The 15,707-nt window shown below is 41.6% G+C and overlaps 1 protein-coding gene across 1 annotated transcript in view; it reads right to left on the bottom strand.

Annotated features, from left to right (window-relative positions):
- Positions 1-15,707, bottom strand: part of COL4A4 (collagen type IV alpha 4 chain) — a 128,224-nt gene that overhangs the window by 63,227 nt on the left and 49,290 nt on the right. The window contains exons 7-16 of the mRNA XM_074963897.1: positions 12,616-12,684; positions 10,584-10,619; positions 8,822-8,875; positions 8,235-8,270; positions 8,012-8,053; positions 5,547-5,627; positions 3,534-3,587; positions 2,104-2,163; positions 1,381-1,425; positions 585-638 (exon numbers count right to left, since the gene is read on the bottom strand). Coding sequence (XP_074819998.1) covers positions 585-638; positions 1,381-1,425; positions 2,104-2,163; positions 3,534-3,587; positions 5,547-5,627; positions 8,012-8,053; positions 8,235-8,270; positions 8,822-8,875; positions 10,584-10,619; positions 12,616-12,684 — 531 coding nt within the window. The remainder of the gene's footprint in view (positions 1-584; positions 639-1,380; positions 1,426-2,103; positions 2,164-3,533; positions 3,588-5,546; positions 5,628-8,011; positions 8,054-8,234; positions 8,271-8,821; positions 8,876-10,583; positions 10,620-12,615; positions 12,685-15,707) is intronic.

Genomic DNA, 15,707 nt, shown 5'->3' with positions numbered 1-15,707 from the left:
TTTCAAACTTGAAAAATATTTTAAGATCTGCTAACATATACTTAAGGTTTATTTGCTGACTGTGAATATTTGTTATTATGTAGTATTTGTACAGTGCCCAAGAGTAGCTAGATCTCTACAGAACACACAAAAAGACGTGGCCCCAGCCCTGATACTCTTACAAGCTAATTTTAAAATGACAAAATTGATGCAGAGAGGAAGGGTGAGGATTACAGCAACAAGATCATGTAGTTACTTAGACTCCAAAGTCTATGCAGCATGGACTAACATTTTATTCTCTGTTTGTAATGTGTCTCGTGCAATGGAGTCCTGGTCCATGACTGCGGCTTCTAGGTGCTACAATAATACAAATAAATAGTAATACTGATATTAAATTACTCAGGTTAGATATGTGTATACCATGATCATTCAATCAACAGTTGTTTGTTTGTTAATCCTTACTGCTGCCTCATTTGTTGTAGAGAACATGGAAAAAGTGAGTTTTAGAGTAATTTGAATGTGGAGACAGGGCTGTGGCTTGACAAGCTAGTACACCTGAAAATGGTCTTAGCTAACCAAAACATAAAGGGCTTCTGCACTTTTACCTTTAGACCAGCATAACCAGCCTGACCAGGAACACCAGGAACTCCACTTGCCCCCTGGAACCAATAATAGAAATGTCTCTGTGTATTAATTCAATAGGACTACATGTCATATAGTTAAATGTTTATTAGAAATTAGTTAACGTGTCATACCATACAATACTGTCATCTGTTAATAATTATGCATTGTTTCACAGCACTGTATAGCATTTGGTTTTGTAGATGATACATTTTTAAGGGATCTCTTATGTTAAAAGAAAAGATCTTTTAACTGTAACCCAGTTATTTGGACAGCGCCTGGGGACCCCTGGTGGCAGGACAAGAGCACAAGCTCGTCAACAGTGCATGTCCTTGCCATGAGCAGGGTGCCACAGTGCCCCCTTTCTTGTTCAGGACTATTAATATACCTACCCGATAGACTACAATGACTCTCTGGGTAGATAGTGGATTTAATTCATTAGCCATGTAGGCAAAACAGATACTTGGATGTACAATTCAGGAGTCAGTAATTTGCACAGTAGTTACAATTCATGACTAGTATAACTGTGGTCTTAACTAGATTTGAAGAGTACAGGCAGGAAAAGGAGAAAGATTTATGCAAATGTAGCTGTGTCCACTCTGTTTTAAATCTGGTATGGTGCATAGATTCAGAACCCAGACTTACAGCAGACTATATTGAACTGCTGTCTCATCAACCAGAAGACCACATAATGTAAAAAAAAAAAAATGTACCTAAAAGTGAATGGCAACATGCCTGAGCTGCCATGCCTGTGTCGTTTGTATTTTTATATCACCTTACCTTTATTCCTGGAAAACCTAGAGATCCACAAGAACCAGGGCTACCCTAATTAAAAGCAAGTAGAATGAAAAGCAAAACAACAGAAGCCAGTCTTACACTATTGCTTATATCTATTTCCAAATTATTTAATTGAAATGTTCTTTCTTGCACAAGTTTGTGTGAAAGAACTATGTATTTGCTATAATGTTCCCCAGTATCTAGTTCCTGCAACATCTTTTCAAACATTTTTACTAAGATGAATATGACCTTGAACAATGGATCAAAGTCAAATTGGATTGGGCCCAATTCTAATTTCTACTATACTGTATCATGAAGAGCCTTGGAAAAGTCTGATGTGAGAAATACTATACATATTAAAGGTACAGTCCTGAAAAAACTTCTGGGGAAGTGCTTTCTACTCTGAGGCAGTCCCATAGAATTCATCAAGGCTGCTCAGAGCAGCCCATACTTTGTCCACTAGTAATTATTTACAAGATCAGATTCCAAATTTTTTGTCTTTGCAAGGACATAACATTCTATTTGAATTTATGTTTGAGTCTGGAACACATGAATAATACCTTGTTTTAGGAACCAAAGTACTCTATGTACAAAGCAACCAAGATTAATTTAAAGCATCTTAAAATCCTGTTCTGAATTATCCTAACATATTTAAACTAACTCCCTAGTATTTTATAAACTAATTTTGGTGAGTACTTGAAATGGTTTATTCTGAAGTTTCCTTACCTGCATTCCAGGGTCTCCAGGAATACCTTTTTCACCCTTCTCTCCATTTCCAGGTGCACCCTATTATCATTGAAAAAACTCTGTTTAAACAGATTACCCAGAGATGACAGTCCTAGAGAGTTTGCAATGTGTGCATGGGCAGAAAAAGTAAAAACATAATTAGCAGTGTTATGGTTAGGGCCAGATATCTTAGATTGACTTTACATTCTATCCACCCCAGTGTCCACTGGCTTTAGTTACCCAGGAGTAGATACACACCTGCTCTTCTCCTAACTAAGAATAACCTTTGGGATTTTAAGGTCCCAGCACATTTACTGGTTATAAATAAGCAGGAACAAGATTTATTTATAAAATTATTTGCAAGGAGGGACAACACCCAAGAAACAAGTTTTTAAAAATAAAACAAAGAGAAAATGCAGTTCTTACCCCACACCCCGAAGCCCCAGTTTTGCCTCCCAAACCTACACAGAGTAGTTCCTCTGACTTGCATTTCTATGTGGCAGGAAATGGCCGAAAGAAAAGGTGCTGCCTGGACTCAAAATATAGGAATTCAATACTCTGGGTCATAATTTATGTCTCAGCAGATATTAACGGTGTGCGCTCTTCTCTCCCTTTCCTGCCTCCAAAAAAGATCCTGGCCCTAACAATTGTCTCTGCTTCCATGAGGTCCTATGGATTTCCCTTCAGAAAACATGTTAATGCTGTCAAGCCTGCTCTCTGGCTGTTACTGCACAGCAGCATGGAACTCTTCCTGGGGCAGAACAAATGCTGAAGGAACTATGCTAGGGGCGGGGGGACTAGCAACTTTGCAGTGAGCTGTCCTGAGGACAGTCAGGATCTGTGGAGTTGGGAGGCTTCCTTTCCTATGCGATTCACACCTCTAAAATCCCACGCCATCTGCAAGGGATGAACCTGGAGTTTGCTGTTCCTTCTGCTTCCCTGCTTTCTAATTGAAAAAAAAGACTGATGCCTGCGTGAGGCCACATTTGATAGTCAGCTATAAAAGAGATTGTTGGTGGACAGATTTTTCCAGAAGAGTTTGCAACGTTTATGCTTTCACAACAGTTTGTGTGATGATTAAATTCCACAGTATAATGCCATGTTATTTCCTAAGTCATTCACTCACTGAAAAGCTGTTTTTAGTAACATAAAAGGAAACTCTGCCAGCATCATTTAGGAAATCAGAGAAATGATCAAAACATAGAAATTTAGGGCTGAAAGGGACCTTGAGAGGTCATTTAGTCCATCCCCCTACCCTGAGCCAAGTCCAAGTAAACCTAGACCATCCCTGACAGGCGTTTGTCTAATCTGTTCTTTAAAACCTCCAATGATGGGGATTCTGCAACCTCCCTTGATAAGCTATTACAGTACTTAAATATCCTTATTGCTAGAAGGAAACGGAACAATGCATAACAAAATACGTTACTTACTTTGGGCCCATGTGATCCTTTGGGTCCTACCAACCCAGGCATTCCTTTTACACCCTAAATATAAATATGTAGAATTTTTTCATCTTAGCATGCAAAATATATTTAAGTCTTGTATAACTCTGAAGTTTTGTTCTGCCCTGAAAAGTGTCAGTAAATATGGCACCTTGTTACTCATTCAGACTGTAACCTGTGCATGTGTACAGTCCAAAAAGCTTGTCATTAGAAAGCAAATTTTTGCCCTGAGTCAGAGTTGCACAGCTGTAACTGAGGACAAAATTACTGCAGGTGATGCGCAGCAGGAAAGATCCCAGCTTGACTCTCATTTCCCAGATTGAGTCTGCAGACCTGGAATGGACCCTTACAATATATGTTAATGGTCCCTTACAATGTGCGCTGCAGACTTGATTGGTCCCTTACAATATGTGCTAACTACTTATTCTAAGTATCAGGAGGTAGCCGTGTTTGTACTCCTTGTTGCTTTTGTGGATACAGACTCTCTCTTCCACCTGCACTTCACTGTGAGGCTAGGAGTTCCTTTCCCAAACCTGAAGAAGAGCTGTGTGTAGCTTGAAAGTTTGTCTCTCTCACCAACAGAAGGTGGTCCAATAAAAGATATTACCTCACCCACTTTGTCTCTGCTGAGCTGGCCGTTAGCAAAAATTATCTTTTCATTTGTATATAATGTTAATTAGATCTGAAAATCACTGAGATTCCAATATAGGACTCCACAATACAATTTTTACAATTGTTTTTTAGACCAGAGGTGCATTTTAAATGCTTTAGGATCTACAGCAAAGGACAGTCCATGACTCTGTAGAGTAAATTGCTAGGATTATTCTCAGAGGGGTAGCTGTGTTAGTCTGGATCTGTAAAAGCAGCAGAGAGTACTGTGGCACCTTATAGACTAACAGACGTATTGGAGCATAAGCTTTTGTGGGTGAATACCCACTTCGTCATATGCATGTCATCCGACGAAGTGGGTATTCACCCACGAAAGCTTATGCTCCAATACGTCTGTTAGTCTATAAGGTGCCACAGGACTCTTTGCCGCTAGGATTATTCTATCCATTTTGACTACCTGGAGTGCTACAACTCTAGCCAAAGCACACCTGTCATAGAGGAATTACTTTAAATACCATGGTTTCATTTTCAAAATAGACACTGGGACCACACTTATTTTTCATAAGTAATACATCAAGGTTGGCTGCCTGACAGTTTGACCTGTCTTCAGCAGAGCCTGAAACTTGCTGAAAAAATCTAATTCATCTCTCCAATAAGATGAACTAAATACAAAGGTCTAAGGAAATGAATGAAACTGTGAGATGGATAGGGAAAGGAATTCAGTGCCAGAGATAATAAGGTTATGTCTACACTGGCAATTGAACGACAAAACTTTTATCTTTCAGAGGTGTTAAAAACCCCTCCCTGCCGAAAGACAAAAGTTTTGCTGCGACAAGCGCCAGTGTGAACAGCGCACTGTCGGCAGGTGTGCTCTCCTGCCAACAAAGCTGCTGCTACTCGTTGGGGTAGAAGTTTTTTGTCAGCAGGAGAGCCGACAAACAGCGGCTACACTGCACGACTTTTAGCGGCACGGCTGTGGCGACACAGCCATGTCACTAAAATCTGTATAGTGCAGACATAACCTCAGTCTTGACAGACTCTTCGTGAGTTTTTGCTAATGTGTGTAAATTCAGCCCAGTTCTCAGGCAGTTTGTCAATGGTGCAGAGTGGGGAAAAAGGACAAAGGCGAATGGTATTTCCTTTTACGCTCCTGCTGTGGCACAGAGGCACCTCATGGAGGGAATAGGTGGGCTGCAGCAGTAACATAATGGCTGGCCTGGCCTCCATCTGCCAGTACAATACTGGATAACAGCATTGCTATTGATGATGGTGGTATATTACTCAATAAAATAAATGTCCTTTATATAAAATCTGTGCAAAAATGCATCATGGGATAGCACTTCTAGTAAACTGAGTACAGTAATGTTTAAAAATAGACTTTAATTTGCAAACCTTTTCTCCTTTAACCAGGAAAGAATCAGGCGGCCCAACCAACAATGGCTGTCCTGGAGATCCAGGAGGTCCAACATCACCCTGTGAAAGCCAGAGAAGCAGTAAAAATAAACATCTGGTTCAACTCACTGGCTCTGCCAGGCTCCAGAACATTGAAATCTCCTACTTACAACACTAACATCTCTACTGTCATTGAACAGCTTCTGCTGATTTGTGAGTACAAAGAGCTCTGCAGAGGCCTGTCAACCATCCTGCACTCTTTCAATCAAAGGAAGGTAATGCTCCCTATATCCGTTACAGGAGTATATATGATACTGTAAAAAGAAAAGGAGTACTTGTGGCACCTTAGAGACTAACCAATTTATTTGAGCATAAGCTTTCGTGAGCTACAGCTCACTTCATCGGCTGCATACTGTGGAAAGTGTAGAAGATCTTTTTATATACACACAAAGCATGAAAAAATACCTCCTCCCACCCCACTCTCCTGCTGGTAATAGCTTATCTAAAGTGACCACTCTCCTTACAATGTGTACGATAATCAAGTTGGGCCATTTCCAGCACAAATCCAGGGTTTAACACGAATGTCGGGCGGGGGGGGGGGGGGGGGAGGAGGAAAAAACAAGGGGAAATAGGTTACCTTGCATAATGACTTAGCCACTCCCAGTCTCTGTTCAAGCCTAAGTTAATTGTATCCAATTTGCAAATGAATTCCAATTCAACAGTTTCTCGCTGGAGTCTGGATTTGAAGTTTTTTTGTTTTAATATTGCAACCTTTAGGTCTGAGATCGAGTGACCAGAGAGATTGAAGTGTTCTCCGACTGGTTTATGAATGTTATAATTCTTGACATCCGATTTGTGTCCATTTATTCTTTTACGTAGAGACTGTCCAGTTTGACCAATGTACATGGCAGAGGGGCATTGCTGGCACATGATGGCATATATCACATTGGTGGATGTGCAGGTGAACGAGCCTCTGATAGTGTGGCTGATGTTATTAGGCCCTGTGATGGTGTCCCCTGAATAGATATGTGGGCACAGTTGGCAACGGACTTTGTTGCAAGGATAGGTTCCTGGGTTAGTGGTTCTGTTGTGTGGTATGTGGTTGCTGGTGAGTATTTGCTTCAGGTTGGGGGGCTGTCTGTAGGCAAGGACTGGCCTGTCTCCCAAGATTTGTGAGCGTGTTGGGTCATCCTTCAGGATAGGTTGTAGATCCCTAATAATGCGTTGGAGGGGTTTTAGTTGGGGGCTGAAGGTGACGGCTAGTGGCGTTCTGTTATTTTCTTTGTTAGGCCTGTCCTGTAGTAGGTGACTTCTGGGAACTCTTCTGGCTCTATCAATCTGTTTCTTCACTTCCGCAGGTGGGTATTGTGGTTGTAAGAATGCTTGATAGAGATCTTGTAGGTGTTTGTCTCTGTCTGAGGGGTTGGAGCAAATGCGGTTGTATTGCAGAGCTTGGCTGTAGACGATGGATCGTGTGGTGCGGTCAGGGTGAAAGCTGGAGGCACGTAGGTAGGAATAGAGGTCAGTAGGTTTCCAGTATAGGGTGGTGTTTATGTGACCATCATTTATTAGCACTGTAGTGTCCAGGAAGTGGATCTCTTGTGTGGACTGGACCAGGCTGAGGTTGATGGTGGGATGGAAATTGTTGAAATCATGGTGGAATTCCTCAAGGGCTTCTTTTCCATGGGTCCAGATGATGAAGATGTCATCAATATAGCGCAAGTAGAGTAGGGGCGTTAGGGGACGAGAGCTGAGGAAGCGTTGTTCTAAGTCAGCCATAAAAATGTTGGCATACTGTGGGGCCATGCGGGTACCCATAGCAGTGCCGCTGATCTGAAGGTATACATTGTCCCCAAATGTAAAATAGTTATGGGTAAGGACAAAGTCACAAAGTTCAGCCACCAGGTTAGCCGTGACATTATCGGGGATAGTGTTCTTGACGGCTTGTAGTCCATCTTTGTGTGGAATGTTGGTGTAGAGGGCTTCTACATCCATAGTGGCCAGGATAGTGTTATCAGGAAGATCACCGATGGACTTCAATCTCTCTGGTCACTCGATCTCAGACCTAAAGGTTGCAATATTAAAACAAAAAAACTTCAAATCCAGACTCCAGCGAGAAACTGTTGAATTGGAATTCATTTGCAAATTGGATACAATTAACTTAGGCTTGAATAGAGACTGGGAGTGGCTAAGTCATTATGCAAGGTAACCTATTTCCCCTTGTTTTTTCCTCTCCCCCACCCCCCAGACTTCAAGCAGGTGTCACAGTCTGCCTATATGGATCTCTGTGCAGGATCAGGGCAGGGCTGGAGGGATTGTCTCATAAGTAAAGCTATATGAACATCTGTAACTAACCATAGTAACTGTATACTAAGTAAAGCTATAAGGACTATGTATTTTCCTAGGCATATATATATTTAATTCTACATCCAGGCCACCTTTAATACCACTAACTGTTTGCTTACCGGCTCCCCTTTTTGTCCATCCACTCCAGTACCTGGATTGCCCTAATGAAAAAGATCAAAACTAGCGATGGTGAGTAAAAATAATCACAAAAATGCTTGAAAAATAATTTAACAATTAAAGTTTTTGAAACTTTGCTAACAGAAATAGTCAAATGCTTTAAATATCAGCATAAATATATATTTCACTGAAACTGTACCAACCCCATGGAAAGCAGACACTAACCTGTTCACCTTGCAAACCAGGAAGGCCCGGAGCTCCCTTTAAAAAAAGAGAGTCAAACAACTTAATATTCTGACTTGAAAGCAAAGCTTTTCACTGAGCATGATCCAGAGCTGCAACACTTTATTGGGAACACCTGGAGGCAAAATTTCTCTCAGAGCTCACCTGAGGTGCACAGGCTGTGTGCCTATTGCCTCACCTCCCCATGGGATTGTGCAATCCCTCCCTGGCTCCACTTGTCTACCCTTAGTGGAGTGGAGCTCTGGCTCCATATCTTCTCTGTCTCCTTCAGGGCTTTGGTTGCAGGGAAGGAGTTGGGAGAGAGCATTACCAGCACTTTTCTGTGCCCAAGGATTGGAATTATGCGTGGACCGTACATGTGTGTGCACAAGCTTGTGGAAGGGTCCTTGTATTCTCATTCCCCCACTGCAGACCTGTGTAAGGGCCAGGCAGAATCAGGCCCTTTAATTAACTGCCTTATAGGAAATGTCTAGGCTTGAATTTACACTGGGGCTGAACTTTTTAGATGAGTGAACAAGCATTTATATATAATGTCAAAATGCAGTATTATAGAACAGTGCCAGTCTTACCTGCAAGCCTGGTTGACCTGGCAATCCATGTGGGCCCCTTAGCCCCCTAGCTCCCTGAAAAAGAGGAGAAAAGATGTATTTGTTTGTGAAAACACTAGCATCTTAATTTCTTCCTCGCACAGAATTGCTCAACGTGTCACATAGTGGCTCCAAACTCTCATTAAGCTCCTAATTGCCTATATCACTTGGACTCCATCTACGGCCCATTGGCACTATTCCAGTCATATACAACTGGCAGCCTCTCTATTCCCATTTGACTGATGTTCTAGAACAATTTCTAGGTCATGCAGTATAGACGCTATGTATAGTAGTATATAGTACATTATATATACTATAACTATTAGACAGTTATACTAGTATAGACTATTGTTGTTTGCGGTGGTCTTGTAGCCGTGTTGATCCCAAGACATCAGAAAGACAAGGTGGGTGAGGTAATATCTTTTATTGGACCAACATCTGTTGGTGAGAAAGACAATCTTTCAAGCTACACAGAGGTCTTCTTCAGGTCTGGGAAAGGTGGTAAGAGTGTCAGAGCTAAATACAAGGTGGAACAGATTCACAAAATGATCACTCCTTATCTGACCTCTCAGTCCTCAACCTCAAAGGAAACTTGCATAACACTTTCAAAAGATGAGTTTGGGAGCTTAAATTCATAACTTTGCTAGACAGTAAAAAAAAAAAAAAAAAGTCTTAAAGACAATGGATTGATGGCTTATTACAACAATCTATATCCCAGTAACCCCTCTTTTTTGCCAAATGACTGCAGAGATATTAACGGACCACTTCACGTTGAATGATCTCTTACAAAATGTGTTTATTTATGCCCAACAATCTGTTCCACCTCGTATTTAGCTGTGACACTCTGACTACCTTTCCCAGACCTGAAGAAGAGCTCTGTGTAGCTTGAAAGCTTGTCTCTCTCACCAGCAAAAGTTGGTCCAATAAAAGGTATTACCTCATCCAGTACACACTAGTCTCTCTAGCACATACTAGTCATGTATATAAATAATAGCATGTTGAAAAGAATTAAGCTCAGGTTACCAAAGCACTGGAGATGCTATAGCCCTTGGGATATAAAAAAAGAGGGTCCCTGAGCTATAGGGAGGAGGACTGCTTAACAAAAAAAATAGAAAATATTTCATTTGGGATTTTATTTTTATGGCCAAATTCCAAGGCGCTCGGTGCACTCTGGGAAGACCCAGCAGCCCCACACAGTGAGGATCTGCCATCCACGGCGTGCTTGTCACAGAGATTTCCTGTGGCTTGTGAATGTGATGGGGCATCAGTTGGTCAGTACCCTGCAAATCCACTGGACCAAAACCACATGCAATGTGGGAAGCACGGGCAATGTCTGCTTCTGTTCCTCACGGCCAGTGATGGTGAATCTGACCTGGCTATGTTGGCCTGCTCATCTGTTCTTGTGACTTTTGTCCTCTTGCACCTACTATTGTGTGCTCCAACAGTGAAGCCACCTAGCACCCTCCAATCACATCAGCTTGAGCCTCACTCATGATACACTCTGTCATCTTCTGCTTTTCCTACACTATCTTTAATCTCTCGTGTATGGGTGGTAATAGTGAAGGCAAATCAGGCTAAAAGCTGTTGTCTTTCTCTCTCCTACTATCATTCACTACTACGTTTTCAATGAAACCATTCATAAGTAAGGATTACTCACTCTTAATACATGGCAGTAATGTACTCATGCTACAGTATGTTGTTCAAAACGATCAAGCATATATGTGAGCGGCAGAAAGATACTTACAGGTGTGCCAGGGGGGCCTGGTTCACCTCTTGCTCCCTGGAATGAAAAGTATTTTTCTAAATAAAGGATCACACTTTCACTTTACCACAGAATTATGAGCCAACACGTGATTTTTCATCATATAGAAATCATCATATAAATGACATCAAGCTTTGGGTTTAAAGAACTTGATATCACAACATTTAAACATATAATTTAACTACTGACATACATTTAAATATTTTGCAGAGAATTTTTCTAATAAATTTTATAATGTTATCTACATACTAAAGCTTTTAGTATTTTAAAGGAAGACTGGCTTCCTCAAGCCCAAATTTTCTTTTTGATATCAAAGTTAAGACACAGTGACGAATAGTGACAACATAATAATTTCCAGGGCAACAGACTAGTGTCATTAGTACAGGATTATGATGTCAGTACCGGATCATCCAAAAGGAATGAGGGAACATTAAGGGAGAAAGCCTTTATGAAAACACAAAAATGTCCAATAATAAAGAAAATACATAAAAACAATAACTGACTTCAGATACAGATGCACCTATGAGTCTCTAAAACAGGGAACAGCTCATAGGAGAGTAGCTGAAGTCATGTATTTGATTATACTTTTGTTGATTTGATTTTACTTTAAATCATAAAAATACTCCCAAACTGCATGCATGAAAAATGAATTAGTGATAAAGCATGGAAGCTCCAGCACTTCGCTCAACAGTTTCACTGTACTGTATTCAAGTTAGCAAAATCCCCTACATTTAAACATAGGGTTAAGTAAAGTTTTTACTATTAGTCTAACTCCAGATGAATTGAAGATTAAATGCAAAAGAAATGAGCCACAGCCTGCATTCTGGTGTACCGCTGTGTGAGAGAATGGAAGAGAGAAGGAAACATTCTTCCTATCTTCAAGCATCAGGGCAACATCCCTCCAGAGAGTGAGTCCACCAAGAGATGTGCATGACTACCATAGCAGAGCACTCGCTATATGTCTGCTCTGCTCCACTGAATTCAGTGGGAGTTTTGTCCTGGTTGTAGGGCAGTGATGGATTAGTTTATACATCTTGAGATATAAAGGTCTGGATCTTCAACTGGTATAAATCGGCATAGCTCCACTGACGTTAGTGGAACTATATTTACACCAGTTAAGAATATGCTCATAAGTTTGTTTTTTCTTTTAAAGCATTGTTAAAATTTTGCATTATCATGATGTAGCCAATCCCAGTACCTTACTGCTTTGCTTATCAGTATCCTACCGGTTTGCTGTTCCCCTTTCCCTGAACCTCCATCTCTCTCTCTCTCTCCTCTGTCTTTTAGATCCCAATCCTGCAAAGGCAAGTAAAGTTACTTTGTGCATAAGTGTTTGCAGGATGGGAGCCACAGTATAACCTCTTTTGTGGCAGAGTCCATGCCTTCCTTTATGTTTGAAAAGGACCTAGTACATTGTATGCACTGTTAGAAACAATGATAATGATACCCCCCAAGTGGATGTGGTGTGCAGGAAGCAGATGCATATTAAACCAAACCTGCAATCAGCAGCAAGCACTAACTGGAAGCAATCAGGGAGCACAAAGGCATCTTACTGAGAGAAGCAGCTACAAAGCCTTCATCCATGTGTTATGTGAACTCACTATGCCAATTGTGTTACCCATCAGCCCCAAAATTCAACAAGTGTTTGGCTCTAGGTCCATATTATCCTCTATTGTCCATGGCAATTTGAAGTTCTGTGTCCCACAGTAACCCTAATTCCGCTTCTTTTGTACATTTGTAGAATCTTCCATTACTGAATACAATGTTAATTTTAATGCCTGTCTATATGTCCCTAGAGACTTTGGGGGCAATGTATAGCTGTTGTGGGAATTTCCTGCCTTTAGGGCAATTAATATCTCAATCTGTATACTGCAGTTAACATATTTGCATTTAATTTCTGTTTTAAAAAGAGATAAATTAGCTTTTATTAAACAATTTGAAGTTATTAGAATACTTACATTTGCTATACATGTTTTCCTACATTTTATGATTATTTCCACAATAATATACTTACTGGAGCACCTCTAATGAAATCTGAAATATATGCAGAGTTTCCTTTTTCTCCTTTTTGCCCAAGAACACCCTGAAAAATCAGTCAGTAATTAAAAATTATATTATGTTCTGTAATAACATTATGATCTGTCCTCTGATACTCTTAAGCTACTGTACAGTTTCAGTGATAACTTCTCAGTTTTGACGGCATTAATACTCTCTATACCTCCCAGCCATATTTAATTTCAGTGGACACAGTGGCTACTGGCATGTAAGTTCTTTACCTTTCCTAGAAATTCAAACCAGGGGTTTGGGGTGCAGGAGTGGCTCCGGGTTTGGGGGGGCTCAGGGCTGGGGCAGGGGATCATGGCTCTGGGCTGGGCGTGCAGGCTCTGGGGTGCGGCTGGGGATGAGGAGTTTGGGTGCAGAAGGGGCTCCAGGTTTGCAGTGGGGGGGGGACTCAGGGCTGGGAGGACAGGCTCTGGGGTGTGGCCGCAGATGAGCATTTTGGGGTGCAGGAAGGGGTTCTGGGTTTGGAGGGGGGCTCAGGGCTGAGGCAAGGAATTGGGGCGCGGACTTACTTCCGGCAGCTCCCGGTCAGCGGCGCAGCCGGAGTGCAGAGTCAGGCTTCCCGCCTGTCCTGGCACCGCGGACTGCGTTGCGTTCCTGAAACAGCCAGCAGCAGGTCCGGCTCCTAGACAGAGGTGCCCAAGCAGCTCTGCGCGACTCTCGCCTGCAGGCAATGCCCCTCCTGCCCCCAGCTCTCATTGGCCGGGTGGTGCTTGCAGCGGGGGCAACATGCGGAGCCCTGTGGCCCCCTGCCTGGAAGCCGGACCCGCTGCTGGCCGCTTCCGGGGTGCAGAGCGGTGTCGGAACAGCTCGGCACTAGCCGGCCTTAGCTGGGCAGCAGCGCCTACGGGATTTTTAATGTCCCAGTCGGCAGTGCTGACCAGAGCGACCCAGTGCCTGACATGCCGCGACAACCTGACCTTTGAAAAATGTTGCTGTAGCAGAATGGACCTATCAAACAGAGGCTTTTCTGCAACTGTCCCACTGAAAGCTATATTTACCTCTGACTTATTTACATTTATGTCTCTAAACAAATTTTGAGTTTGATTTCTTTGTACAACAAACTATTTTTATTAAATGAATCTTGTCACCTTTTCAGCTACTTAAGCTAGGATTTTATGTTGTCAACCCTTCCTTTAATTTTTCCAACCATTTATTTGTGATTTAAAGGGACAATAATAGGTATATATTTAATATAAGTGTAATTAACATGTATTTAATTAATATAGGAAATTATACACGAAAATGACGTAAACAGGAAGTATCAGGGAAATTAACAGCCCATTGTGATACTGGTAGTAGGTAATCAAGTTGGTATTTGGCGCAATAAATCAGTTAGTAAATTGGAGTCACACTATATACAGAGCTCGATGTGGCATTATTATACTCAAGCAGATAATTAAGACATTTGCTCCGACTTTGTCATGTTTTCCTAGAAAGCCCAATTTATTGGTGTTGGTATTTTAGTTTGGATCCAAGGCTGCGTGTCTGTTGTTTTATGTTCTTTTATATGCTGGGAGTGATAGGTCTGCAAAGGCTCAGATTTCCTTGAACCAGCTAGATTCAGGCTATAATTTTGTTCCATGTCTCACTTTTTCTTTTATTTCATCCCTCTACTTCTTGTCGGTGAGAGTCTAGTCCATGAGCCAAAGTACAGTCAGAGATTTCCTAGCAGCTACCGTTACCATGTTGAACAGAAGTTATTCTATTGTTCTGAAAGATGTAGTGGGTTAGATTTTTATCAAATTGTGAGCTGATGGCTTTTTGCAGCCTATTAAAACTACACCACCAGAAATGTAGGGAGGGTTAATTATTGTATTTGGATCATATTTTATTCCTCTGCCTTATCCTTCGGCTTGTATATTGCTTGTTTTCTTAGGCCTGGATTCAGCAAGGAACTTAAGTACATGCCTAACTTTAAGCATCTGAATAGTTTCACTGGTTTCAATAGGACTGCTCACATGCTTAAAGTTAGGCATGTGCATTAGTAACTTGCTGAGTCAGGGCCTCAGGCTATTCGTGTAAGCAGTACTAGCCATGTCATGGGGCAGTCCTGGATTACAAACAATAATAAGGCCATAGCGTAATTTTCAGAAATGGCGCTAACAGCACAGTACTAATTTTGACACAGATTAATCAGTTCATTGCATCTTCCCGCAGATGACCTTTCTATTAAACTAAGGCTCAAATACAGCAAACAGGGTGACCTCTAATGTCTTTCAAGTAGTTTAATGCTTACACACGGTGATCAACCAAGTACCTTCGGTTAAATGTGTTAGACTTTAGCATAACATCCAGAACTGTTTATTGTTTAGTTTAGAAAATTTAGAGCAGCCCTTAACCTAATGACCTGGTAGCCATTCCATGTTTTTGCAAAAGGTCAAACACTGTGGGTCAGATCCTTGGCTGGCGTAAATCAGCATAGTTCCATTGCAGTCACTGGAGCTATACCAGTTTCCACCAACTGAAGATCTGGTTCTGAGTTATTAATCTGCTTTAGCCAGTATTAAAATATTGGACCAATTTTAATTCAGACACACTTTCTGTTTTCAGAGGGAAAAGCTAACCATCTTAGAGGTAATTTTAAATATTTCAGTTTTATAAAATATACCTTGGGGCCAGCCTGTGGCTGGCTATTGCACGGGAGCACAAGGTGCTTGTGTGTGTCTCAAGGTATGTCTACACGGCATGCTTCTTTCAGCGGCATATGGAGTACATATCCGTGCAGTCCCCCTAACATGGGTATAAACGGTAGTGTAGCCGGTGAGGCATAGCTTAGGCAAGTAGAGAAAAGGCACACTTGAAGGGTGTGGGTATATATGCAAGTATGTTTCCTACACAGCTCTCTATGCTATAACACCAGTGGCGTGTAGCGTAGGGAACTTTCCCTGCATAAAGGCCAGACACAACTGCATTCCCTGAGCTTGAAGGAGTTCTCGTGTGACCAAGTACTGCAGAACTTCAGTTTAAGGGTTAGCAAACTTAATTTCATCTTTAACCTAACACCAGATCCTGCAAGGTGCTGAACACCCTCCACTTCGCTGA

Source organism: Natator depressus, chromosome 9 (assembly GCF_965152275.1).
Source record: "Natator depressus isolate rNatDep1 chromosome 9, rNatDep2.hap1, whole genome shotgun sequence".
NCBI lineage: Eukaryota > Metazoa > Chordata > Testudines > Cheloniidae > Natator > Natator depressus.
Note: the sequence above shows the minus strand (reverse complement) of the source record. Positions and strands in the feature narration are given on the sequence as shown.